Raw genomic sequence first — 26,963 nt, forward strand, 5'->3', positions numbered from 1 at the left:
GTACACTAGTCCAGCAGTTATGGGACAAAACGCGTGAGTGTGATGATCCCCTGTTACCAAGTGACCTGCTCTCTCCATGGAACGAATGGGAAGGTGAGCTGCAGCATCTGGACAACATCAGTCTACAACGTTGTTATGTAAGCCCAGAGCTGGACAAATCCGACAGTAGGCACGAGTTGCACATCTTCTGCGATGCATCTCAACAGGCATATGGAAGTGTTGCATACCTACGGACAGAAGATGCTGCTGGAAAGGTGGAACGGCAGTTATCCATGCCACGTCTGGAACTATGTGTAGCCTTGACTGGAGCTCAACTGCTGACCAAAGAGCTCACCCTACCACTATGCAGAATGGTGTTATGGACAGACTCCACCACTGTCCTAACATGGATCCAGTCAGAGTCCTGTCATTTCAAGGTGTTCGTGGGAACTCGGATAGCTGAGATCCAGGAACTGACAGACAGCCAGTCTTGGCGTTATGTGACAACATATGAGTATATAAGAGTAGGTGGTCGTCTCAGACGGTGCCATGATTTGGAAGCTGGTGTAACACATCCAGTAGTATTGGACCCTAAACATCCAGTCACCAGACTACTCATCCGACAGGCTGACAGTGATTTGAAACACCCAGGAGCAGAGAGATTGTTTGCAGAGTTGAGAAGGAAATACTGGATTCTTCGCGGCCGTGAAGCCATAAGAAGTGAACAGCGCTCCTGCCCTGAGTGCCAAAAATGGAGAGCCCAACCCGTCAACCCAAAGATGGCAGACCTTCCACTTGCACGCCTACGATTACATCAGCAAGCCTTCTTCTCAACAGGTATCGACTGCTTTGGGCCAATGCAGGTGAAGGTTGGTCGGAGGAATGAAAAACGCAGGGCCCTGCTCTTCAAATGCTTGACGACTCATGCCATTCATATTGAGGTGCTGTCTAGCATCAACACTGACTCATTTCTGATGGCATTAAGAAGGTTTGTCTCTCGCCGTGGGAAACCAGCTGAGATACTTTGTGACCAGGGCACCAATTTCCGAGGCGGGGATCGGGAGCTCCAGGAAACTTTCAATGCCCAGCATCCCTCTTTACAAGGCAAGTTAGCAGAGCATCAGATCAAGTTTCGATTTAACCCTCCCAGTTCTCCCCACTTTGGAGGATCCTGGGAGCGAGAGATCAGGTCCATAAAAGCAGCTCTGACGTCCACATCGGGCTCGCTAAGACAAGTATGTGGCTGTAATATGTTATATAGTGATTATTGTTTTCTATATTTGATTGTAATTTGTGTTCTGTTTGTTCATTCTGTTTTGTAGAACCACACACACATACACACACCCACACTAAATCTGCCATTAAAGACCTGAATGAACATCACCTGGCCTCGTCATTTTCTGGAGGGTCATAGTGGCACTTGACCCGTGCACACCCTGCGATCACCACCATAGAACTGAACCTCATATCACAAATCATCACAATACCACGTCTGTCTATGACAGACTTGTCCAGCTGTGCTCAGGGTCCCTCCCCCTCATTCTAGCACAGCCAACCAGCCCCTCCTAAGTCATTCTCGCTTTCTTCCCGTGAGAAACTACTTTGAGCTCCCTCAGCGCATCAAGGCTAGCTTGATTAGCTGCTTAAGAGTTCTCAGGATTCACTGGCAGACCCTCAGGGATGCCCACACTGTGCGTTGATGCCAGAGAAAGTCCTGGAAAGGAGGCTGACAGTAACGAACAGCAGGGCTGGACTGGGACAAAAAATTGGCCAGGGCATTTTGACTATAGACTGGCCCACCAGGTATTATAGGAAAAACCATAAAGCTTTTGAATGAAAACAAACGCTGTTGTCACAGTGATGTACACTGTCCTGTTGGTATATATGTATCAATCTAATAAACTACACCATCCTCCCTATTCTGGTATTCTAAACAGTACTTAGCCGAAACCCAAAGACTGCTTGGTCGAGTTAACCTCCTGAACTATCTACAACACATGGTGGAAACCTGAAATTAAGACAGAGAAGACTAGAGGTGAGACATTATCATTACTGAATATTAAAAAATAATAAATGACAGATTTAGATATATTTTCATAAACTATTCATTTACCACATCAATAAACAGCATGGCAGGACAAAATATTTTTTCTAACATGGCAACCTTTAAAAAGTGAAAGGAGACAGAAAGACAGGTGAGAAAGAATAAAAATTAATTGACTTTTTGATGGCATTCTACACACAGTAGGGGAGACCGGGGATAGTTGTAACGTGGGTCAGTTGTAACACTTCCAATTTCTCCAATCAGGACTAAGTTTCAAATGATGTGATTCATCCTGTACATGCCCAATTCAGTTCTGCTATCACATGTGAAAAATCAGCGCATTTTGTCAAACACAGACAATTTAACACGAAAAAAAGTAATTTGTATGCCAAAAAGTAAGTTTTTCTACTTTATTTCAATTTCTAATAGCATTATCTGCTTTGCAGTTAAACTCATCAAACTTAAATTATGTTATTTGTATGTCTATGGGCATATATTCTGTGTAGGTCTTTAGTGCTAATGTTTTAGCCCTTGGCTGCAATGTTAGCTAGTTCATGGCTATAGGAGTCTGGGTCAGTTGTAACAACAACAGTCTGGGTTAGTTGTAACAATAATGCAGATGTTACAACTTACCACACTATTACTTTAACTTATATTAAACAAGTTGGGGCAACGACATCAGCAGAGAGAGGTTCACTGGTCACCTTTGTATATGCGGTTAATGCCATTGGCAACACAATTCCTGCACTGTTTGTGTTCCCACACATACATTATGCAGACCACTGTGTCAGAGATGGACCAGTAGGAAGTATTGGTAGTGGAAATAAATCAGGATGGGTGCAAGAAACAGATTTCCTCATCTTTCTGAAGCACTTTGCAAACCACACCAAGGTAAGCCATGATAAAAAATAATGGAATTGCGATGCTGGTGCACAACTACATTTTTTCAGCTTCATTGTTATGTTCAAAAGTTGGTGCAAGAGTTGTAGGTTATAATGCCCACTGAGCCAATGAGGCCAAACTCAAGGAAGACCAACCAAAATTAATGAAATATTCAGTTGCAGAAAATTCCATAATTTGTCTTTTTTGGGGGTTGGAATATGTTCAAAAGCTAGATTTCTGCATTCTGTCACACACACATAGCTACATAAATGGCTCTAAGTGCATTCATGTGTTGAATAAACAAAGATTACATGTTAATGTTTTGTTAATACCCTTATTTCATTGTGTTACATTTCACCCCAGGATATGTTACAACTAACCCAGACTATGGGGTTAATTGTAACATTTCACTCTTTGTGTTTGAGACCATACCATGCAATGGGTAATTGTGCTGCAGAGAAAATAGCTTCACTATTTAATAGCAGAGACATGTAAATACTTTGCATTACATTTTGAATCCACTACCTTAAAAGAGCTCCAATTTACAGACAGAAATGTCAAAAATGTTCTACTAAAGTAGAAAAACTTACTTTTTGGCATACAAATTACTTTTTTTCGTGTTAAATTGTCTGTGTTTGACAAAATGTGCTGATTTTTCACATGTGATACCAGAACTGAATTGGGCATGCACAGGATGAATCACATCATTTGAAACTTAGCCCTGATTGGAGAAACTGGAAGTGTTACAACTGACCCACGTTACAACTATCCCCGGTCTCCCCTACGAGTTATTGTAACTGACTGTAAAAAGTCAGCACAACGAAAATAAACTCCACATAAACTTGGTTTATATCTGACCCAGATAAACTGCAGGTCATAGTTCTCACCTGAAGTTCAGTTCCCCTGACACTCAGACCGACACCAGCGGCCGCCTCGGGTCTCTCCTCCTCCTGCCTCACCTTTCTGTCATCCACCTGCCAGCGTGTTGCATCTGCTGCCTTCACCACTTGCTAATGTTACTCAAGCTGTGGAAGCTCCGCAATAGCCACCACCAAACAATTGAGTTATTTTTACACATCTCCCAGCATCTGGCCAATCCACCACCTTTCAGTGTTTATACCGTTACGAAACAAAAAAAAAAAGAAAAGAAAAAAAACCCCCATCGGCCCATAAAAATGAAAAATCACCATCGGCCCACCTGGCAAATGCCCGGTATGCCCCATGGCCAGTCCAGCTATGACGAACAGTCAAGACCCCTGCCTGTCGGCCGCTACTGCTACAGGCGATATGTGTCATCTGCGAGCCTCCATGAGCTGGGTGGACATGATGGAAAGAGAGTCCCTGCTCATGCCTCCAACGTTCGAGGACCTCCTTGATCAAAATGTGGGCGAGCCAGGTGGTGAGGACACAGAAGGTGATGCCAACTCCGACCTCCTCGACCTAGAGGCCATTGATGAGGAGGAGGATGACTCCACCTTCCCCCCAAGCAGTCCAGGCCACCAGGTTGGGCCAAAGTTGCACCCTCAGTGGACAGCAATTTGTACAAGGTCTGCAAATGGACTGCTACCAAGCTAGGTATCCCTAGTTTTATAGTCTTACCAGTTTCAGAAGAGGTTTGGCTTCTTTTTCTTTGAAATCCTCCAATTCAAATTCCCAAAGCCTTCAAAAGAAAACAAAACAGAGGTTTTCTCTCAGCATTTATACTTCATCACAAACAGACTTTCAGGTGTGAGGTGGATGGTCTGCAGGTGTCACATTAACTCACTGCTCTCTGAGTATCTTTTTGCTGTTGTCTACCAAAAGATCTCTCATATCTTCAGCAGGGATGTGTGCTGGGATTTGATTTTCCTGCTGAAGTCTAAGGAACTCCATCATGATTGCAATCTAAAAATAAAAGGAGACATTTAATCACCACAACCCTCAGGTCCTCAGAATTTACCTGATATTTTATGTCAGTTTTGGTTTTGATGGATGTGAGTCCAGAAGATGCCAGCAGATCTTTACAGCTGTGTTATAAATGGTTGTGTTAAACAACACCTGTCAAAGAAATAAGAAATTACTCATTGTTACTTAAATTGATTTTCAGTTTGTCAGCTTTTAAAAGTGCATCAAATTCTATAAACTGTTGAAATTCAGTAAAAACAAACACTGTCACATACCCCGATGGGTTTGTAGATTCCTCTACTTGCTTCCATTTAAATGTTGTTCTTTTTTTCACAATCAGGATAAAGAACTGTCAAATACTCTCCAAAAATTGCGTAAGGTAAAATGTAGACCTTAAAATACTCCAAACTCAGTGGTTTCTCTTGCACAGATGAGCTAGTTTAAAAGTCTGATGCAGATTTACAAATGTGGAATTCTGGAATGGTCACCAAGGAAACACTTGATGCAAGTTTCTTGTTATTAAATTAAAAGAAAACACTTTATGTATTTTGCACTACATTACAGTAAACTTTATTTATTATATAAGTAAATAAGTATAGGCTACAGCCATCCTTAGGTCACTCCTGTGAAAAGATGCATACAAGCTGGCTAATATGAAAAGAAAGCCAACCTGCAGCATCAAGTCCTTTCATATTATCTGCCTGCTTATCTCAATTTTCTTACTGTAGATGTGAACTTAAGCAGTAAAACAATGGCTTACAAACCACTGGACTGTGGAGGGGGCTAATGCATAAATTTGAAGCCTGACAGCATGTGGTATATAACATCTTTGGTCATTTGGATAAAAACTGGCCCTTTAAACAACCCAGAGTAATCGGGTTGTAGTGTATTTGGTAGAGTCTAAAGCCTCAACCATAATAATAATAATGAGAAGAATAAGAATAATAAAGTAGTTAAAGTAGTGATACTAGAGATATTAAGACAGAAATGGCAGTAATACATTTTAAAGGGCCTGATGACTAAAATACACTCACTGCCACTGTGTTAGGTACACTTGCTCAGCTGCTCATCATTACAAATCAGCCAGTCACAGGTCTTGATATCAGTACATTCAGGCATATAGACATGGTGAAGATGACCCACTGAAGTTCAAACTGAGCATCAGAATGGGGAAGAAAAGATGATTTAACTGACTTTGAACCTGGTATGGCTGTGGGTGTGCAATGGGCTGAGTATTTCAGAAACTGCTGATCTATTGGGATTTTCCCACACAACCATCGCTGGAGCTTAAGAACAGAAGAGGAAATGTATACTTTACTGGCCTGTGTGACGAAAAAGAAAATACAGATTTTCAGTTACCTCACATACCTTTTTATGCCTTAACCTGCATAATTTGTGTCTACTACATTAATATATCTTTGATATAAAAGTTCAGCTTCTTCCTTTCTGTAGCAACCTCTTGTGGTAAGATGTAATCATGTAAATGTTGTGCTTTCTTACTTGTCAGTTACTGCCTTTAGGTTAGACTGAATGTCTATAAGACGGCAACATTCAGGCCTTTGTAATTGTTCAGCGACCATTACCTCTATATTTGATCATCAGTCTGCAGAGGCACTATATTTTTTGTGTATAAGAATTTACACCTGTACTCTGCACACTGTAACAGAGCACTTATTTTTTCAGATCTGCTGTGTTTAGAGTGCAATATATGATTTTCCATTTATATTATGTTCCATACTTGACCTTTTTTGAGCCTGTTATATTGCTAGGCCGGATAATGGCATCATATTGAATTTTAGGTGTTAAAAGCATTTTTCATGTAAACAGCTAAACAGACATTGTGATAAGGAGCCACTAAAAAGGAGTAATTTTCAGTGGTTATTTGGATGTGAAATACCTGGTAGACAAGTTATTAACTTTATGAGAAAACCTTTAGTTTTATTCAGGTACAGAGCCACTGTTAAGGTTACAGCAAACACATTTATTCAAGTATAATTTCTTGTTAAAATGGCTGTAAAAAGATCAGTTGCAGTATGTGAGAGCTCAGGCTCACAGAAGAAAGATCAAGTGTACAATTTTAAAGAATAAATGAATAAGACCTATTTAAGCTTTAGGGAAACTTGACCAGGACAGAGCTGTTTAGATAGCACATCCTCGCCTGTGTCAGTCAAAGCATTCCAGTAATCAGTGTTTTCACATGTTATCTTTTAGTATTAAAAATCATTTTGCTCTTTTCTTTTGACATATGCCAATAAAAAAAGGATTGTGCAAAGGTCCTGAATTAACAACTGGAAACAGCCATTTATCAAAAAACGTGGAAGTGTCCATGGAAATACATTGTGCAAGGCTCTTAATTTCTTTAAGCAGTCTTCAGGAATAGTTCTCCTGTTTTCTTGAAGGAAAGTCAAAGCTCTCCTTTGGATTTTGGCTGCCTTTTATCTGTTCTCTGTTTTATATAAGTCTGTTTTTGTTCACGTTATTGATGATAACTTCACTTAGCAAAAGTTGTTATTTATATTTAATTCACTGCTTCATTGTGTTTTTTAAATTTACATTAATGACAGTTTTACTACCAGTTTCAATACTAGTAACTACTACTAATACTACTTCAATACTACTAACGTTCTTGTTTATATTACTAGTTATTAAAAAGCTGCAGTGCTCAGGTGAGGACACAAGATGGCGTAAGAGAGAGAGAGAGAGAGAGAGAGCATGAACCTATTTTTTTAAAGCGCAGAAGAAGAAGCGGCATCCGGGGCGTTTTGTCCGCTGACAGTCCGTCATGCTCAGCATTCTGCAGCACTGTGGTCGCAACTTACTGACAGCTAGGACCCTCCAGGCCGTGAGCAGCAGTTATTATTCAGCGCAGATGGGTAAACGCGTGGCTGTGGTGCTGGCGGGCTGCGGGGTGTATGACGGCAGCGAGATCCACGAGGCCTCCGCTGTTTTGGTCCATCTGAGCAGAGGGGGTGCGACTGTAAGTGTGACACGCTGATTTTATCTGCCGCTACCCCTGGAGTGAACACCACATCAGATCATTTCATTAGCTTCCAGTTTGTCCTCTTACACTGCTCCGTGCTGGGCAGTTTCTACGATTTTTGCACTTCTTATTTGCAGTCCGACCCGTGAGCGTCCTCTGACCTCTACAACCTGTTAACCAGACTGCGCACAATGACACGAACAGCCTCGCTGCAAACACACCCGCAGAATGTTTTGTGCAAACTGCTGAATAATGAACGACTGAAATGCACCGAAGTATTTAAAGTTTTTTAACATCAACAGTTATCTGCCCCCCCCCCCCTTAGAAAAAAAACCAAAACAAAAAAAACCACCCAACTCTTAGTAAAGCTTATCTGGTGCGCCATGTTTATGTTTTTACCAGTAAGTCTGGTGTGCTATTATTTGTGTAGTAAATGTTTCAAGCTGCCGTGGGTCATTTAGAGTAATTGCTGAGGGAAAATGCTGCACTCTGCTGGACAAACATTTTCTCCATTATTCCCAGAGAAATAAAGTTTTCATATTTGACAAATGCACCAGTACTCATATATATTTTATAGCCAATAACAGCCTTGACTGGATCAGCAGGAAGGACGCCTTATCTGAGTTTAATTGGTTGTTTCTTATAAGGCAACTCTTGCTTATCTGGACAATTGAAAGGGTCCCTGAGGCAGCCAGTTTGATCAGTATATGGTCCTGTTTGAGCTGCTGATGGGCAGCTTCAGTGAAATGTGAAGGCCTGTGTACTTTCAGCAGCTCTCTGTACCGGCCTTAAAGGACTGGTTTGTAAAAGTCCCGAAAACGGGCCCAGAGAACGTGATAGTGTGTCCTTTGTCTTACCAGCAGTGCAAACCTCTAAATGGCCAAGTGACTTTTCCAAGCCTTTCAACTCTACCTCTATGTATAGTTAAATCTGTTTATAAGTGTTGCAGTTTTGGCTGGAGCACTCTGAGGAAATTAATTCAAAAACTTATCACAATAACTTAGAGCCTCTGAGTGGAAGCATCCACCTGGTGTCTATATAGCGCTCTGCATGTAGAGGTGCAAGCTGACCATGATGGAATTTTAATTTTATTTATGTTTTAATGAGACTTTTTTTAGTTTTGAGGCTTGAGGCGTTTCTTCAGTTCTGTTAGTAATATAACCAATCGTAACCCCCCAGCTGGACTAATCAATCACCAAAGCAACTGGTCGGGCATATCTCATAACAGAAATTTCTTCCTGCCTATTAAAAGGTTTGGTGCTCTCCAAAGAGCCATCAGTAACAGAAAAGCACACATGCTTCAGGTAACCCTTTATAAGACATGCACTGAAACACTTTCTTCCCTCGAGTGTTAAGACTTCAGTTTAGTAATACTAAGTGGTTACAGCTATTAATATCACTATATTATTGTTACTACTACTTTGATTGGTGTAACAAGAGAATTTCACAATTATGCAACATATGTCTTATTACTGAAGCATATTACAAGTTGCTACCTTGTTACAAATTGCACTCCCGAGAGTCCATACCTCATATTTACCCTACATATTTAAGGACCTAGCTAACCCCTCACAACAACAATGGTAGATAAATGTTTAAAAACAGAGCTGCCTTCATCCTGTGAAAGATTTCTCTTTTTTCCTCAAGGACAGTAATGACAGTTGGGACTGGAAATGTTCTCAGATTCCTGTTACAAAGTGTAATTTTTCAGGAATTGACATGGAGTGACCCAGACACATGTCTCAAGCTTATAAGAGTAGTCATCAGTCAAAGGTCCACTATGAGTCAGGGAAAACCCTGCAACAAGTGTTGCGAAATGCAGATATTCTTAGGTTTTGAAATGCTGCTCTGACAGAAGTTCTGTCGAGTTAGCTTCAAGAATTGTGATGTTAACAGTCATCATTAGTTGCCTGGTGTGCTCTTTTTTTTCTTCTTTTTTTTTTTTTTGAACTCGTCTCTGCTGCTTTTATCACCTCCAGGTGAACATGTTTGCACCCAACATTGACCAGATGCATGTGGTAGATCACCTGAAAGGTGCGCCTGCTCAGGAAAAGAGGAATGTGCTGGTGGAGAGCGCAAGGCTGGCCCGTGGAAACATCCAGGATCTGTCTAAACTCAGCGTGAAAGACCACGATGCTGTTATTTTCCCAGGTTTGTGTTCATATGTATTTCGCTGGTTCAATCGAAGCCCACAGAAAAAAGATGCTAGGAAGGGCCGAGTAAGGTCGAAACTGGAGTCTGTATTCCTGGATTATGTACATCCAGACATTAATCTCACCTCATCCTCATTTTTGGTGTTTTACAGGCGGTTTTGGAGCTGCGAAGAATCTCTGCACGTGGGCAGTGCAGGGCAAGGACTGCTCTGTAAATGATGAGGTCAAGGCTGCTCTGCAGGCGTTCCACAGCGAAGGCAAACCCATCGGCCTCTGCTGCATCTCACCTGTGCTGGCTGCCAAAGTGATCCCCGGGTGCGAGGTCACCGTCGGCATCGAAAAGGATGACAAGTGAGAAATACAACATGGACTTCCTTGTTTGCGTTCTAAGTCTGGACTTTTAAATGTTGCAATTGTCGTGTGCAAACAGTTGTTTCCAGAGACTATCACGTGCTGGGCGTGGGCTTGTTTACAGCCGGTCTGCCTGTCCTGTTGCATAATTTCTTCCTGTTTCCATGACAAATCAATTTGATTACAGTGTTAGATTTAAAAAAAAAGGACTTAGGAGAGGATCCGTCTTTGTCAGAGTGGCGCCTGACTGACACGTGGACCAATTGATCGGTTGACAGATGTCAAAGCCAACAATCAGTTGAGCTCATGATTTTGTTTACAGGCAAAATAATATTATAAAATTATTTTAAAAAATTAATCGAGTAGAAGAAAAAAATGTACCATGTAAACATTTAATCTGGCTGATTTCTTCTTGCAAGTGTGCTTTAACATAAATGTGGCTGATACCAGTAACCAATGCATGTTTCAGTAGAGATCTGATTTGGATGCTCGTCATTTTTCCACTTTGTGCTGGGTAAACAAAGGAATTTCTTATAAAATATTGGCTGTTTTTGAGTGATTTAGCTCTTCAACACACAGTCTTTGACCATGTCTGCATGACTAAATGTTGCTGCAATATGATTGGCAGATAAGATATTAGATAGTTAATGAGTGAGACCCACTAGTGCACTGTGCAGGATGCTAAATATTTGGTTGACAGGACAATCACTGGTGTGTTTGTGTAAATAGGAAGCAAAAACTTTTAGGTTCTTTCCATGTTAAGGTGGAAAGTCCGGTTAATGTAAGTGCGGTTAATTTACCAGGCTTTCAGAGAAACCACAGGCATAATTGATGCATCTCCAAAGCTTACAAATATAAATTCCCAGTTGTTAAAAGAAAATCCCAAATGTTCCTAAGATGTTTGCAGAAATCGGCTTTGAGCTGCAAAACATTAAGTAGTGCCTCTTCTCCCCCACCTCTCAGGTATCCAGACACCGCTGACACTGCAGCGGCCATCAACCAGCTGGGCTGCAAGCACGTGAGCAAGAGCGTCGGCGAGAGCCACGTGGATGAAAAGAACAAACTGGTCACCACCTGTGCCTTCATGTGCAACGCTCCGATCCACGAGATATTTGACGGAATCGGATCGATGGTGCAGGGCGTCCTGAAACTCGCCTGAGCGTAATCAATAGAAGGTCGAAACAAGGAAAAGACTGGTGCAAGCTGTGCGGTAGATGTCTGCTGGGCTGGTTGCAGAATGGTGTTGAAGTGATTAAAAGCACTGAAAGATAATCTAGAGTAGCAGAACTGAGCTTCTCGTGAGCTGAATTTTTGAGTTTGCGTGTCAGTTTTACTGCTGCTGTCGTGGCTTCGTCCCACATCTGTCACATTTTAGAGAATCAGCTGCAGGTGAGGATAATGTTCTCAGAAACAAATAAATAAATGAATACAAGGAAAAAGGTTCACTTTATTTTTGACCACAGAAGAGAAAAAAGTATGTATAACATATTTACACGGTTATTATTTAATTCTTACTTTCTTGAAAAGATTACAAAGCTTCATATAAAGATATGAGTGTTTAATTACAAAATCCTCATTCTGTCAAGGCGCTCTTGATTACTTGTCATTGTCAGATATGAACCCAATATTGAGCACTCTGCCACCCTTTCAATGTTTCCTATAACATCAATGACCCCCTCCACTCCCTCTGTGCACAGCACAGACGAAGCATTCACACTGAACTTCTCCACCAGGTGCTTCAGAGTCAGCGGCTTCCTCCAGTGGCCGTAGAAAGTGTCACATCTGGCTTTGTAGCTCGGCCCCTGGTGCATCGCTATCTCGACCTCGCAGTACATCTTGTCAAAACTGGGCAGGTTATCTTCCGGCGTCTCCAAGCTGACTTTGCCCAAGAGCTCCTTGAGAGCGGACCGGCCGATATGAGCGTCGCCGAAAGACGCCACGGTCACTTCGTTATCCAGCAGTGCGGTGCAGGCGTTGAACTGGAACGAGTGCCTGGCTTGGTGCTCTGTGGCAGGTAACGGGCAGTTAACGTACTTGGATGGAGGCACCCGAAGTGTGACATGCCGGATCTGGCTGAGGTCAAATTTGCCGACTGCTTTTTGGAGCTTTTCCCGGGCTGCCAGAGCTGCATCGACAACCCAGTGCATCCCGAGGTGAGCGGGGATGCGTTTGAATGCCACGTCCTGATCTTCCAGAATCCATTTATATGCTCTCACAGCAGAATCCGCCATAGCAGAGGGACTGTAGTCTTTGTAGTAAACCCCAAGCCCACTGTCCAAATCCAGTATGGCTGGATTTCCCTTCAGTCCTATCTGGGCCAGCCGAGCGGCCTCTAGGCCTCTCCGAGCAGCGTTTCCAATGTGGAGAGGTTTGGTCGGTGTGGCAGCGTTGGCTAAAGGCGCCCCGGCAGAGGAGGCTGCTATAGCAAGAGCATGACTGCACTGTTCAGGGGACAGACCGAGGAGCTTAGCCGAGGCTGCAGCGCTGCCCATCACTCCAACAACAGTGGGAGGGTGGAATCTGAGAAGCAAAACAATAAGATTTACTCAAGCGTGGCATAGTGATTCTGTTTTACTGAAATCACTGCTTCATTAATCAAACAGTTCATATATATTTTAATCATCAGTTTAGTCATTTTTAAAGGTTTTTGTGATTTCTCCTTATAAGGCATTTTCATGTGAGCACAAACTAGAACTCAGTCGCCACATCCACCTCTAAAACCCAAAATGAAACCAAAACTGTTTTCATGGCTTGACAGCATTAGGTACTGGTGAATCAAATGCTCTAGTCTTTCTAAATGAGCTGGAGAATAAATTTATTCCAGAGCTGAAAATATTTCCAAAATTGATACCTTTTAGGGATGTTGTAGGCTTCTTTGGAGAACCTCATCAGTCTGCCCTGAACCTCAATGCCAACATTGAAGGCTAGCAGGAGATCTAAACCAGAGGGCTGGCTGGGAAGTGTCTCTGCCAGGGCCAGCAGTGCAGGTAGGACGGCGCCCGAGGGATGAGTCGCAGGGTGCCAAGTGTCATCAAAGTCCATGGAGTGAACCTGATAGACAGTCAGGCAAACACGTGATCAGGGATCGAAGCAGAGCTGGATCATAATTCCTGTTTTCTGCATATTTTTGCTTTTGTGGAAATCCAAACTTACTGCGATGCCATTAACAAATGCAGCGTAATGAGGAGGCAGGATTATGTCCGATTTACCCCAAACGCTGCTCCTTTCCTGCGATGTGAACAACTGCAGGCACATTAATATGAGCGTAAATGACATATCAAAATAACTAGCACCAGAAAGAAGATTAGAATCACAAACCGGACTATTAAAGAAGTGCAGGACTTGACTGGATAATCAGTCATCAGCATGTCATGGAAAACAACTTAATAATTTGTCGAGATTGCAATCAGGGCACAAATGAAGCGAGTTAGTTAGCAGGACCGATCATTTGTAAAGGAAATCCACCAATGAGCAGAAGAGTATGTTAATTTCAGCTGTACAAACAACCTCATATAAAGATTTTTATGTGATCACTGACAATAGATACAGAGTACTCATGTATTACCAGTTACTGTGTAGAATAAATGAGCATCTTCTACATCTACCCACATCATAAGCAAATATTTGTCAGCAGTTGTTTTTGCAGTTATAGGGTAAATGCAGTTCACTGTACCTGACTGTACTTCAGAGCCTTATTGAAGACAGCTGTTCTAGTTCCTAATAGTCCGACACCGAGGGTGTCCAGCATCATCCTTTTGCTCCTGTTAATCACACCATCTGTCAGCTGTGAGGTGTTGAGGGCATGGATCGCAGCTCCAAAGCTCTCTGTGATACCCTGAAAAACATTACACGGGGCCAGTCAGTTCAAATCATGCAGACTTCTCCAGAGATGGTGCAGTTTATTGTGGCTATAATCAGGTTAAGATGCTAAGCTATACTGCAGGTCACCAAAAGCCAAAACTACTTTCCAAAAGGTGCCTTTATTAAAGCTCATACAGCCAAACAGCAACCAACAGTACCTTGCGAAGCATTGTTCAGTCTTGACAAGCTCTTCGAGTGACTAAACATCCAAGCATAGCTGGCTTTTATACGTAATTACTCTGTCTGAGGGCTGGACTGCCAAATTTCCAAAGTGGCTAAAAACCCACTAGGATGAGAAGTGGGAACTTTCACAATGACTGAATCTTTTCATTTATGCTGGTTGCCAGTGCACTGGGAAGTCTGCACAATCTGCACACAACAAAATCTTGTGAAAGCTGATTTTGAAATTGAAAACATATTAAATCTGTGTTTTAGTAGTCACACAAGATTCAGTCACATGACTTAAAATAAAATGTTGCCCCTAAAGCTGCAAGACTGCTAAACTCGATCCCACAGTAACTATATACATCCTCCATATGCAATTTTCTTCTGTCCAATTCAGTCTCCTGCTCCTCTGGACACACCCTTATGTACACTTTATAACTCACAGTGTAAATAACTTGTGCAAGTGCACTGATCTACTGCTCAGACCCATATTATCAGCCCTCAGATTTATGCATTACATATACATAAACATAGTCTCATGTTCAGTCCAAACATGCAATACGCTTATTCTTGTGTCAATCGTGGGTTATATATTTATAGATGCATGTGTGTGTGTGTGCAGATATATATGTGCATATCCACACACATATACTAATTAAACTTTATACTTTTTAATACATATCTATATATTTATGTCACTGTATTTATCTTATTTATTTATTTATTTATGTGCATAATGACAATAAAGAGTCTTGAATCTCTTGACATTTTGTTGACCCTTTTCAGCTTTACAAAAGCAGCAGAGAGCCATAACTCTGGAAATATGTCATCTTTCGTAATGGTGGCCAGTAATGGAAATTCATTGATGTGGGGGGAATGCAGAAATGAAATAGGTGGAAGTCCCGTGATAAAGAGTTTTCATTTTCATTTTCAGCCGCTGATTATTAAACCAAAAGCTGTGGCTTAAGTTTTATTGTTACCAGTCGCTCACAACTGCAAACCCCAAATCTCCAACTGGTCCAGTTTGCATATAAACATGGGCTTATTAATGATTATTACTGATTGTTATTTGTTTTCCAGGTAAAATCTGATGGTAAGCCAAAGTGTTTGAAGAAGTGAAAGTGAAACAAATCCACCCATTTCATGTAAAAAAGAGGAAAACGTGGTTGTGTTTCTCTCTTTTTAAAAAGATTAGTTTACATAGAAGGGTTTAATTATGTAATTCCAGGATGTGCTTCCTTTCCAGCTGCTCTTTTTGTATTATACGGAGTATGCTGATACACTATGCAGCATTTTGTGGTCTTAAAAACAGCAATAACATAAAAATCTATAAGAGCAAGGCTTTGGTGGATCACACTCCCTGAGACAGGAGGTCCACATGACTGTGACTCTAATGCTCCGTGCTTTCACAAAATGGTGCAACTTTGAAACTTCCTAAATGTCACCCATGGCCAAAATATCCCACAACACACACACAAGAAAACCACCACCAGCAATATCATAAAAAGAACCAAAGCAAATATAGCGCTGGATGGTTACTAAATGTGTTTCTGGCATATTTTTGCTTGTAAGTGACTTAATGAGAACTTTACTTTGTAGACAGAAAGCCAGTCATTTCATTACTATAGTTTAAGTTTAAGATTTGTAATAAGTTAGTGGTTATATTAATGTTTTATGCATCTTGCATGCCACATTGTGCAATGTGACTGATTTCTTATGTATATGGCAAGAATTTTAGACACTACTTCCTCTATTGTAGCTTAAATGTCTTGTATAGTGTTTGCCCATGATTGATGTCTGGATTTGTGTTCACTGACCGCTCCGCCTTCATGTAATTCTTGGGAACTGTGTAAGCAGCCTGCCATGTCCGATTCTCCTAAGAGGTTGAAATTGAATGTGCCTTGTGTTGTTTTATGTCTATCCCTGGAGACTGGCTCAGGTTTCGTATAACATGCACATCTCCTGCGCTACAATAAGCTGGTTCTCTGTCTAGATTACACTAGAATTAAAGCTATCACTCCTTCTGTTTGGCTTTTCTCATTTTTGTTTCATTAGAAAGTATAGTTAGGTAGCACAGGTTTGATTTTATTCCTATAAAAAGGAATAGTTTTACTCAATTAATAAATTATACCCATCAAAACCTTTTATCTGTGACTCAACCCTCCCCACCTGGACCCTTCGTTACGTTCTTCCCCTTCCGGCTTGGGCTGCTCGGGTCATAGCACCACTTTAGAAGGCCATTGTTTGTGCAAGAATAAAGTATCAAGTGGGATAGCAGTAGACCTGCAGTGAAGGAATATGATGCAGTGCTGAAAACACTGCTTAAGCACTGTTGTTTGAAAGGACTAATTACAGTAATTCTTTCCTTCTTTAAATGGCTGTTAGAGAGCTGTGTGTGTGTGTGTGTGTGTGTGTGTGTGTGTGTGTGTGTGTAAGTTACTAATTAGTATTTAGAATTAGGTTAGGATGGTTAGACCTTAAAATGTAAAAACAGTGATACAGTTTTTGTAATTTTAAATCCAGCAATCAGCATGGGATTACAGTGCAGACTTTCAGCTTTAATTAAAGTGGTGAAATAAAAGGATTGTCTTAACTGCTTAGGAATTACAGACATTTTTTATACTTAGTTCCCCATTTTTGAAGGTTCAAAAGTGACTGGACATTTAACTGATAAACATTTTTCTTTTTTGTCCACAACAAATTAAGCAGATGTAAGACTTGGTGCTGATTTCAAGTGTTGACCTTTTTTGGGTATCTTGGAATGCTTGGTGTGAGGTCAATACAACTGAAGGAGGCCATTATTAGGCTGAAAAATCAACCAATAACACAACAAAATAAGACAATAAAAAAAGGAAGGCTCTAGTGAGCTCAGAAACATCAAACAGCATGGAACACAACAGAAGACAAAGGATGTGGATGATCACAGAATTCTTTCCCTGATTAACAAAAACACCTTCAAAACATTTGGCCAAGTCGAGAACACTCTTGTGGAGATAGGCTTGTAGATTTCATGTAGGGACTGACTGCAAAAAATTTCCATCCAAGTGTTAAAACGAAGCTCCTTGAAGGTAAAATTATGCTAGCTTGCCCAATTAATTTAGAGCCTCTGAAAATAACTGTGTAGAAAAATGGCCATAATTTGTAAACACTTAATGTAACACTTTTGTGAAACCTCTTGAATTAAAGCCGAAAGTGTAGACTTCAATCACATCTTAATTGTTAGATTAAAAATCCACTGTGATGAGGTACAGTGACAAAACTCCAAAATGTTATGGCCCTAACTGTAATTAATATGTGAGCATGCGCTGAATGCTGGCTGCATTTCCATTAGAAATGCAATGGGTGTCACTATTTCCATATTTTCCAAACATCTCTTTAAGGGAATAACTTGGACCAGTTTCATAGTCTCTGGTTTGTATGTGATCCTAATGGATTTGCATTCATTTAGAGAGAGAAAAAAAACACCCACACATGCTGTAATTTATTAAAAAAATCAATAGAGGATTTATCACATCGATATTTATGCTACAAGGTCAGGAGGAAGGTGACGTTTCTGGTGGATACATAGATTCTCTCTCTCCCTCTCTGTGGATGGGGAGGGAGAGCAGCATTGGCACTCTTCACAGTCATTCAACAGTTAAATGTTAATTCAGCAGTCACCTCCCGGTACGCACGCACGCAGTAAGCCCAAGCTTCATAAACGAGCTGCTGCCGCTGTGGTGTCTCAGTGTTTCCACTGATTCCACATCAGTGAAGCAGCTCAGAGAAGATGGCACTGGCCGACACAGAGCGCGGAGTGTCCAGTTGCGGGGATTCGGGCGCCCAGTTTTCCGAGATCATCGAGCTGAATGTCGGCGGACAGGTTTATGTCACCAGACACAAAACTCTGATCGCCGTCCCAGACTCACTCTTGTGGAACATGTTCAGCAAGAAGTCACCCAAGGAGTTGGCGAGAGACAGCAAAGGGCGCTTCTTCTTGGACAGGGATGGGTTCTTGTTCCGCTACATCCTCGACTATCTCCGAGACCTCAACTTGGTCCTCCCGGACTACTTCCCCGAGAAAAGTCGGCTGCAGAGGGAGGCTGACTTTTTCCAGCTGCGGGACCTCGCAAAACGCCTCAGTCCCCGGGTGAGTAAAGAGAATTCAATTAGTGAGGAGATCAGCCAGAGCGACACTGAAGACGGCGGGCAGCAGTGCGGCTCCTCCGGCGGCTTGGAGACTTTACGCACCATGTCTGTCAGCGGGGCCATGCGCTCCCCGTCTCTGGACTCCAGAAAGTCTGGCTACATCACGATAGGATACCGCGGCTCGTACACTATTGGCAGAGACATCCAAACCGATGCCAAGTTCAGGAGAGTGGCGCGCATCACAGTTTGCGGTAAGACCTCTCTGGCCAAAGAAGTGTTTGGGGACACGCTGAATGAGAGCAGAGACCCGGACAGGCCCCCTGAGAGATACACATCCCGGTACTATCTCAAGTATAATTTTCTAGAGCAGGCATTTGACAAGCTGACAGAAGCGGGCTTTCACATGGTAGCCTGCAGCTCCACAGGCACCTGTGCCTACACCAGCAACGATCCCAATGAGGACAAAATTTGGACAAGCTACACTGAATACGTTTTCTGTCGGGAATAACCAACACCATACGCACCACGTCCGTGTAAATATCCCAACATTTCACACCACAGAGGAATGTCTTCGACGAGTTGTCATTTTCTGTGCTGAATGGTGACTTTTATTAAGGAGTGACTGTAACATATTGCTCCATTATTGCCAGAAATTAGACACAAAATGGTCCCTCCCCCCCAAAAAAATTATTTTACACACAAGATTTTGTCAAGATGGCTTGAAAAGATGATGCTGTTCGGAGGTTCAAAGTGAGCAAAACTCAAAGCACTGCAAACATCATCTCCATCTCATAGAACTGCATGTCAATGTTTCAGTCATGTCTGACTCAGTGCTGTGTGAATTGAGTGGCATCCAGGAACAGACCAGCAGCAATTAGTATTCAGTGTCATTGTGACTTCTAGGCTTGCTCGAGCACTTGTTTGGCCAAGTTTTGTATTATCTAATAGGCTCTTATAGCAGTTCTATCACTGACACGATTGTAAGTGTATGTGAAGTGTTGATAGAGTTGTATTTGTTATAAACTTACTCATTACAAATAAAGTCTTCTAACTCTGTTATTCTCAGCCATTTGCCAGTCATCCTACCTTCCTTTTAACGTCTGCACAAAGAGTACACAACAACAAAAATACTGGCATTCACCTCTCTCCAACCTTTTAAACCTTCCTCAGTGGGGGAATCAAAGAGTCAGCCTCAAAGAGAGATGCCCTACACAGAAATCTCACCCCGTCGTGGCAGTGGAGCCGCCAGCTCGACAAAATTTGTCACACAGTTTTAACCCAGAAGCGACGTGTTACAGAGTAGTGTCTCTGCTTGTCATTGCACTCACGCATCACTTACAAAATCCTGACTCTGAACTTTCCTTGCCTCCCACTTATTGTATCACATTTGCAAACTGCCCTTACAAAGTGCTATGAGCTTCCCAGTAACCTTTGCCCTGTTATCAACCCCCCCTTCCAAAACCCCCCCAAAACAAACAAGCTCCACATCTGAAGAGACGAGCCTTTAAATATTGTAGGAGCATCCTTTTATTCCCCCTACCTATCCATTTTGGTACACAAATTCATCAGCATGCAGCGTGGATGCAAATAGTGCAGCTGTGCACACATGATGTCATTATCATTTCAAGTGTAAATAATGAAAGGGTCCAGCTGCACACAAATAGGAGGGTTCAGTCCGCCAGGGACTGTGGATGAATGGAGAGTCGATTGGTGTACCTCGGCTGTGGGGGACGGATTTTTCTTTTTTTTGACTGGCCAGCGTACAGCCAGTCCTGGATTATACATTTCATTCAAAACAGACATGTAAAAAAAAGTACCCACATTCAAGGCCATGGGTGGGATTATAGGAAATCAGGGGCTTACAGAGTCACAGTCTCTGTAGGGGTCCAGGGACATCCACCCATAGGGAACATCTTTGCCAAATGCATCACTCTGCTTCAATTTGGTTCAAGAATGTTGGAGAAAGGTTCTTTTCATAAGGATGACAATTTAGACATTACTGTTTGTATATAAATGGTTCGTAATAAATGCACTCTAAAAGATAATTATGCAGACAGGCTTTTTCCATTTATATAATTTAGTCTTTTCCTGCTGTGACATTTAGATGTGTCACAGCAGGAAAGGAACAGGTGACAAAAACAAAGATGGCTCATGCAGGCGTTTTCTTGTGGCTCGCTGAGATACTAAACCAAGCGGTCATTTTTGTTATTAGCAATACCTCAACCCTTCCTACCGTAAAAAATCTTGAGCACTTTAACTAAGTTAGCTTTACCTTTGCATGCACACCAGCTCACAGCTAAACTGGAAATGGTTGCGAATAAGCATGTGCATCCACCCCCAGAGTCTAAAAATACACCCCAGATATAACAAAGTGACACCGTTTTAAATTCAGACCTGGCAAGTTAATCTGAAAAGAACAAATTCATTAAAAGAGAAGAAAAGATGGTGATATTATCAGAGCTCATAAGCAATGTTTATAGTGATGTTTATTTGCCTGATACCGGTTTAGCTGCCCAATATTGTATTTCTCCTAAGTTAAGCCTGAGAGCCTAGCGATAGATACTTTATTTGGAGCTATTTGTTATGAGTTATTCAACAAAGAAATCAGTGTAAATTAGGGAGAAATGATGCTGTACTCACACAGAGGACAAAGACATTAGGGAAAAATAAAGTCTCAGTTAAGAAAAGGAAAAATGTGTGTGTGTTTGGGTGTGGGGAGCCAGAACGGAAGCCGAGTCAGAAAAGAGCCATTAGCCGAGTGGAGACTAGTGAAGAAACGCTTCCATTTCAATTAATATTGTACAACCCTGTTCAGAAGGATAACTTTTCACATGTTATCACCCTTGAGAGGAAATTATGCCAGACCACGAGTTTTTGAGGAGCAGTGTCCTACAGTACACGATAGAAGCTTTGCAACCCAGGCTCATTTTTAAGCGTAACGCTATCCATACTGCATGAAATCCAATCATATCTGTTGATTATTTACAGCTGGATGAACAGACGAGGCAGCCCGAATGACTGTGTGACATATCACAGCAATAACAGCTGCAGTGACTGGGACAAATTTTCACACACAGTGTTATATAACTTACTACTGTGACTAAGATATTGTTACACAGCTGCATAAATGTAAATTATTTGGTAAAAAAAGAATAATTTTTGTTTAAAATGATTTAGTTCCATCCTGGAATACAAAGAAGTCTTGGAAATCCAGGATGAAATGGTCAGGGCACACGAAAGATGTCTCATAAGATATGACCGCATTATGTGATACTAGTTATAAACATTCATTTGCTTTGAATTTGAATGAAGCTCACGCGGACCCTCGCACGGGTGAGTTCTGACTAATAATAAAATCTGGAAAAAGAGCTCAAGAGCTTATATTGAATTTCTTTCATGTTGTTTTTTCTCATTTTTTCTGGGAAGTTGAAACACACCACACACTAATAACTGCTCTGAAGTTGGGAAACACCCTGGATCAGTCAGCCATTCGTCATGGAGCAATGCATAAAAACAATGATGGATTCACACCCACATTTACACACGAAGCAGCGCGAGCAATTTAGAGACTCCACAACACTTGCCCATGGGCCGTGGGTGGAAACCCACTCGGACATGTGCGGCAAACGATGTTATTCACTGCTACGCCAATCATTCAAGCTGTTGCAGCGCGTGCACACCCAGCCCCACTCCGCACTTTGATACATTTTAGACAGAGAGCATAATTTTGCAATTCCCGAGGGAGGCCTCTTAGCTGCAATTTGAATTAAATGATAAGAAATCACAAAAGAGAGTCTTTTAGGACAGTTTTCACTAGTCTCTACTGTAATGCAATACCCTATGCTCCTTTAGATTCTGGTAATGCTTCATTCAGGCTAGAGACAAAGTCATTTTAGTATTTTGTTACAGATTTTTAAAGGGTCATTATAAAACACAGAAGTCAGAAATCTAAAAGCGTTGCTCTGACTGTACTTTTCCTATTAGCTCTAAAAACAAGAGAGAAAAGTGAGGAAACAACAGAACAGGATGAAGACAATGATGCTGAACTGGGGCAATAAATAAAGGCGTGATGAGAACAATATGCAGTACTGTATGATGTATGAGATGGTAAACATGAATGACAGATACTGAGGAGGACACGTCCCATGAAGGTGCTACCTTTCAGTGATGTGAAAATGAAATAAATGGGCCTTCAGGTTTTTCCCTGTGAGTGATGAGTGGATAACAGAGAACGAAGAAGGAAGGTCAGAGATTGAGTCAGGTGACAGGTCAGCCACAGAGATATATGACTTTGGATTGTCAGAGATCATTAGTGCTCTTTCCTTTCTAACACACTTTCTCGTTATATTCGCTGTTCTCTCTCCGTTCAGCTTCCTGATATGAACCTCAGCAGATTGCTTGCATCTCCCCGGGACGCCTCCTCAGTCGCTTTAGATCAAAGTCGGTTTCATTAGCACATCACAAACCTAACTCTGGACAACGGGCTTCATTATTCTAATTCAGCAAAACATTTTAAACTTGACTTCACAACAGGGGGATACGGAGCCGTCGGGGCTCACAGGAGGATAGCGCTCCCTGCTATGTGAAATCATAACAGTGTAGCATTTCACAAGGCTTTTGGAGAACTCAAGAGAAAGGGAAAAATCCACAAGTGAGTGCAGAAATAGATGATTAATTAAAAACATTATGTAGCTTTCTTTTTTAACCGGAGCTTCTGAAGTCCACTTAAATGCTGCAGTGCTTTTTTTCTGCAATGGAAGAAGAAGCAGTTTTCTTCCCATAAAAATGAAACATTTAATTTTGCTCAATGTCTTTTCTACTAAGCACAAACAGAAAATAGAGGCATTCAAAATCTGCATGAGTAACAAAATATAAATCTAAATGCGTGCGTCTACTTGTTTACATAGACACTCACAGTCAAGGCTCTTTTCTTCCTTGCAATTTTGTATTCATTGGACAGCTGAGGCTGACAGGAAATGAGGAGAGGGAGAGGAGATACGAGTCCTAACAAAGGTCCTTGGTTAAATCTGACAGGGAATATTGGAGTTATCTGACTGGCACCTCAAACACCTGGTCACCATGCCCTGCAAATACAGTAATGGATACATAAAAGTCAGCCCAACCTTATTCAGTTAATGACTGAATAAAGAAAACGAATGCTCGGTAGGAATGATCAAACATTAAAGTACCTTTTAGTCACAGAATACGATGTGATTGGGCATGAATTATTTTGCTCATTTGGTTTAATTACATTACACTGGCCTAATTCAATTACCATTTGGAGCCACTTGTTTGATGGCAAATTAATTGAATCTACAATTATTTGAATAAATAACAGGTCAGATGATTTGTGATGGTAAAGGTCGTACTAGGATCCGTTCAGCACGAGACGACCAACATCAGCTGACAAGTACAGCCTCTTCCAAAAAACTGGAAGCAAAGTGCTTTAAAATATTTGGGCTTTATGAAACACAAAAAAACATCATTCTCTGGATGAAAGCACATGTTGCTCAAAGATCTGGGTGTATTGTACAGTACTAATGGTGCCTTCAAAGCAGTACAACTTAGGAGGAGGGCGAACAACACAACAACACAGCCCGTCTCGTCATCCACCGGTTGGCTGTGTGGAGTTTGGATGTTCTCTGTGGGTTTTTGTGGGTTCTCTCCGTGTACTCCGGCTTTCTCCCACTCTCTAAAGACATGCATGTGCTTGGTTAGCTGGCAATTCCAAATTGCCTTTGGTGAGAATGGGAGCATGAATGGTTATCTGCTGCTCTTTGCCAGCCCTATGACAGACTGTTGACCTGTTCAGGGTGTATCACAAGTCTTTCCCCTATTACAGCTGGTACAGGCTCCAGCCCCGAATAACAACCCCGAATGGCACAAGTGGAAGAAAGTGGATGGATAGATGATTGGATATTGTTGTTTTTACCATTTTACAATAAATCTGACTTCAAATGATTTGGCCCTCATAGCGTGCAGCTTTTATTTACATTTTAAACAGCATCTCAGGGGAGGAATTATGAAGAAAACATCACACCCTGTGGATTTCAAATGAGAAAAGGGGCCATAGCGGGGAAATTTTTTTCAAAATTACTAAAGGATTGAATGCCAGAGTAGCGAATGACTCATTGGTGGGATCTTTTTTGCCATCATGAGAACAACAGTAGCAAAAATTATAAAACCATAAAGGCAGTAATATTAGATTACTGAGACCAATATGGATTATTTATTTGTTCCACATGTGTACTTGTGTTCATACACACTAAATACCCAAATTACAAACTGAAAACTAACTAATGCTAACCTTGAAACAATGTGCCTGCCGCTGGAGCCACTGCTGTCGTTGTTACAACCAAAGCAACTCACTTCACATCTCACATTTAGAAAATCATGATTCTGGCAGCGCACCGTGCAGAATTCCTAATGTGCATCACAGTCTTATTTCAGACTCTTTTTAGATTTCTGATCATTTCTGATCAGCAGTCTCCAGACTAATATAATGTGTCCCAATCACCTGAGCTGAGATGTTGCGCCGTTCATTCGCTTGGCCATTAAACCTCCCACCTTTCACCGCAGCTGAGTTCTTTTGAAAATTACAGTCATCAAATAGAAATGCTTTTCCCACAGCTGCTGTGCACTTCTGTAAAATCTTTCTTACTTACTGGGGACCGCTCGTCTCACGGTGAAGCCAGTTTTCTCTGCATTCCTATGGTTATTAAAATCAGATGCCCTTTTAAACTGGCCATGCCGAGTGTAAGTGTGGCCCAGATGAAAGACGAGCAATATGAAAGCTTCACGGTGATATTTTTGATTGTGGTGACAAAACATGTAACCAGTAGTTATCTGTAAGAGCAGCTTACAGCTGGGCGTTTTAATGGTCTTGCAACCAAAGAGTGCACAGGACAAAATTCTCACCGTGCCAGAAATTTAGGATGATGACCTCACAATGTGGTGTTATGGTGGTTAGTAAGAAGAAGAAGACTGTGTTCAATCAAACCCAGACTGTTTGCATGTGTTCTCCTTGCCTGCATGGGTTTTTCCCAGGTTGCTCTGGATTCCTCCCAGAGTTTAAAGACATGCACATTAGGTTAAGAGGTGATTCTTCATGAACTGTTTGGTCTGTGTTTGTCTGTTTCTCTGAGATTGACTGGTGACTTGTTTAAGGTGCATCCTGTGACAGCTGGGACAGACTCCAGTCCTCTGAGCAGGAAAAACAGTTAAGTAAATGAATAGTAACTCAAGTGACTATTTCTGTTTTAATGTTTTGAGAACAAGCAGAAAGCCGTGTCACATCTGCATTTTCATCTGTGTCTGTCCTATGTCTTTAAGGTGTCCAGGTGACAACTTGTGTATAGATTTTATTACTGTCCATGTCACTCTGGCTAAAATCGATCACAAGTCAAGAACCAGATTTGTTTAACATGTGCTAGAAAACACAAAAAAATGTTTCAAACTAATCTGCATGGACGTTCTATTAAACCTAGAGGACCTGAAGGACAATTTATCTTAACAGGTTAATAGGTTATCTTAACCAGTGGTTTGACTGATTACCCTATTATGTCTAATAACAAACCAATATGAATGGCACATGGGACACATTTTCTTTTCATAGTGCAGTTGTTATTTTGTTGTTCTTTTTGGTCTAAACCCACGTTGCCTAATGTAAGTGAGTGTGAGTCCATATCAGTGCCATCACAGTCCACTGATTTCTTGCCCTTAAATGATTATTCCAGATCAATAATTTCATTCTCATCTGTACCTCTTATAAAAGCTCATTACATTTTTCTATTTAGCATCCAGGAAAGTCCTCCCCTTCAGTCGCTGCAATTTCTCTGGCCAAACCGGGACCAACACTGACAATGAAGTCATTTAAACCATATTTCAATATCTTTTGTTTTGTATCAGGAAATGATTGGTAACGTACAGTTTTTTTGGTCTTGTATGATTTTTTGTTAGCTCGCTGCAGCAAGCCATTTTAAAATTTCTCACCATGTTAGTTGGTTTGTTGTTATACTTCTTACAAGATCTTACAAGATCGCTCTGCTTTTTTTTTCATACAGAATATATATCCTTTACATAGATTTTACTCCAATCATGATTTTGAAGATGTCCCTTAAGGAAGAAATTGCACTCTGTGTTTTTGTCTAATTTGTTGTAATTGATTTATACATCTATACATCTATCTATCTATCTATCTATCTATCTATCTATCTATCTATCTACCTACCTACCTATCCAGCTATCTGTTGTCTCATGAAATGATCCGATCAGTGCAACACTGGAACAGATCCAAATGAAAAAGATGGAGGTTAATAGGCCAAACAAAATGTTTATGATGCAAAGAAATAATAACAATAAAAAAATGTTGACCTGAAAGAGCCAAACCCTTGCTTGAATGATTATGTTTGTGGTGTTATCATATCTCCACTCAGGAGAGCGCAGCATGAAACACAGTGGAGGAATTGCAGCCACATCTCATAGTCGACGATTCATTAGCTGTTACCATCTTGCAGTCATGTTGCACAGAAAAGCA

The 26,963-nt window shown here is 41.3% G+C and overlaps 3 protein-coding genes across 3 annotated transcripts; 2 read left to right on the top strand and 1 right to left on the bottom strand.

The window, feature by feature from the left end:
- Window positions 1-7,514: 7,514 nt before the first annotated feature.
- zgc:162944 (ES1 protein homolog, mitochondrial) lies at window positions 7,515-11,601 on the top strand. The gene is made up of 4 exons (XM_003451612.5): window positions 7,515-7,766; window positions 9,749-9,920; window positions 10,075-10,273; window positions 11,237-11,601. The coding sequence occupies exons 1-4, from the start codon at window positions 7,572-7,574 to the stop codon at window positions 11,430-11,432; spliced, it is 762 nt and encodes a 253-aa protein (XP_003451660.1). The 5' UTR covers window positions 7,515-7,571; the 3' UTR covers window positions 11,433-11,601.
- acod1 (aconitate decarboxylase 1) lies at window positions 11,283-16,298 on the bottom strand. The gene is made up of 5 exons (XM_003451576.5): window positions 14,293-16,298; window positions 13,947-14,108; window positions 13,427-13,516; window positions 13,125-13,324; window positions 11,283-12,793 (listed from the first exon to the last, which is right to left on the bottom strand). Exons 1-5 carry the CDS (start codon window positions 14,302-14,304, stop codon window positions 11,836-11,838), a joined length of 1,422 nt encoding a protein of 473 aa, XP_003451624.1. The 5' UTR covers window positions 14,305-16,298; the 3' UTR covers window positions 11,283-11,835.
- A 1,589-nt stretch (window positions 16,299-17,887) lies between these two features.
- kctd12.1 (potassium channel tetramerisation domain containing 12.1) lies at window positions 17,888-19,494 on the top strand. The gene has a single exon (XM_013275295.3). It carries the CDS (start codon window positions 18,069-18,071, stop codon window positions 18,933-18,935), a length of 867 nt encoding a protein of 288 aa, XP_013130749.1. The 5' UTR covers window positions 17,888-18,068; the 3' UTR covers window positions 18,936-19,494.
- The last annotated feature ends 7,469 nt before the right edge of the window (window positions 19,495-26,963 follow it).

This window comes from Oreochromis niloticus, linkage group LG16 (genome assembly GCF_001858045.2).
Source record: "Oreochromis niloticus isolate F11D_XX linkage group LG16, O_niloticus_UMD_NMBU, whole genome shotgun sequence".
NCBI lineage: Eukaryota > Metazoa > Chordata > Actinopteri > Cichliformes > Cichlidae > Oreochromis > Oreochromis niloticus.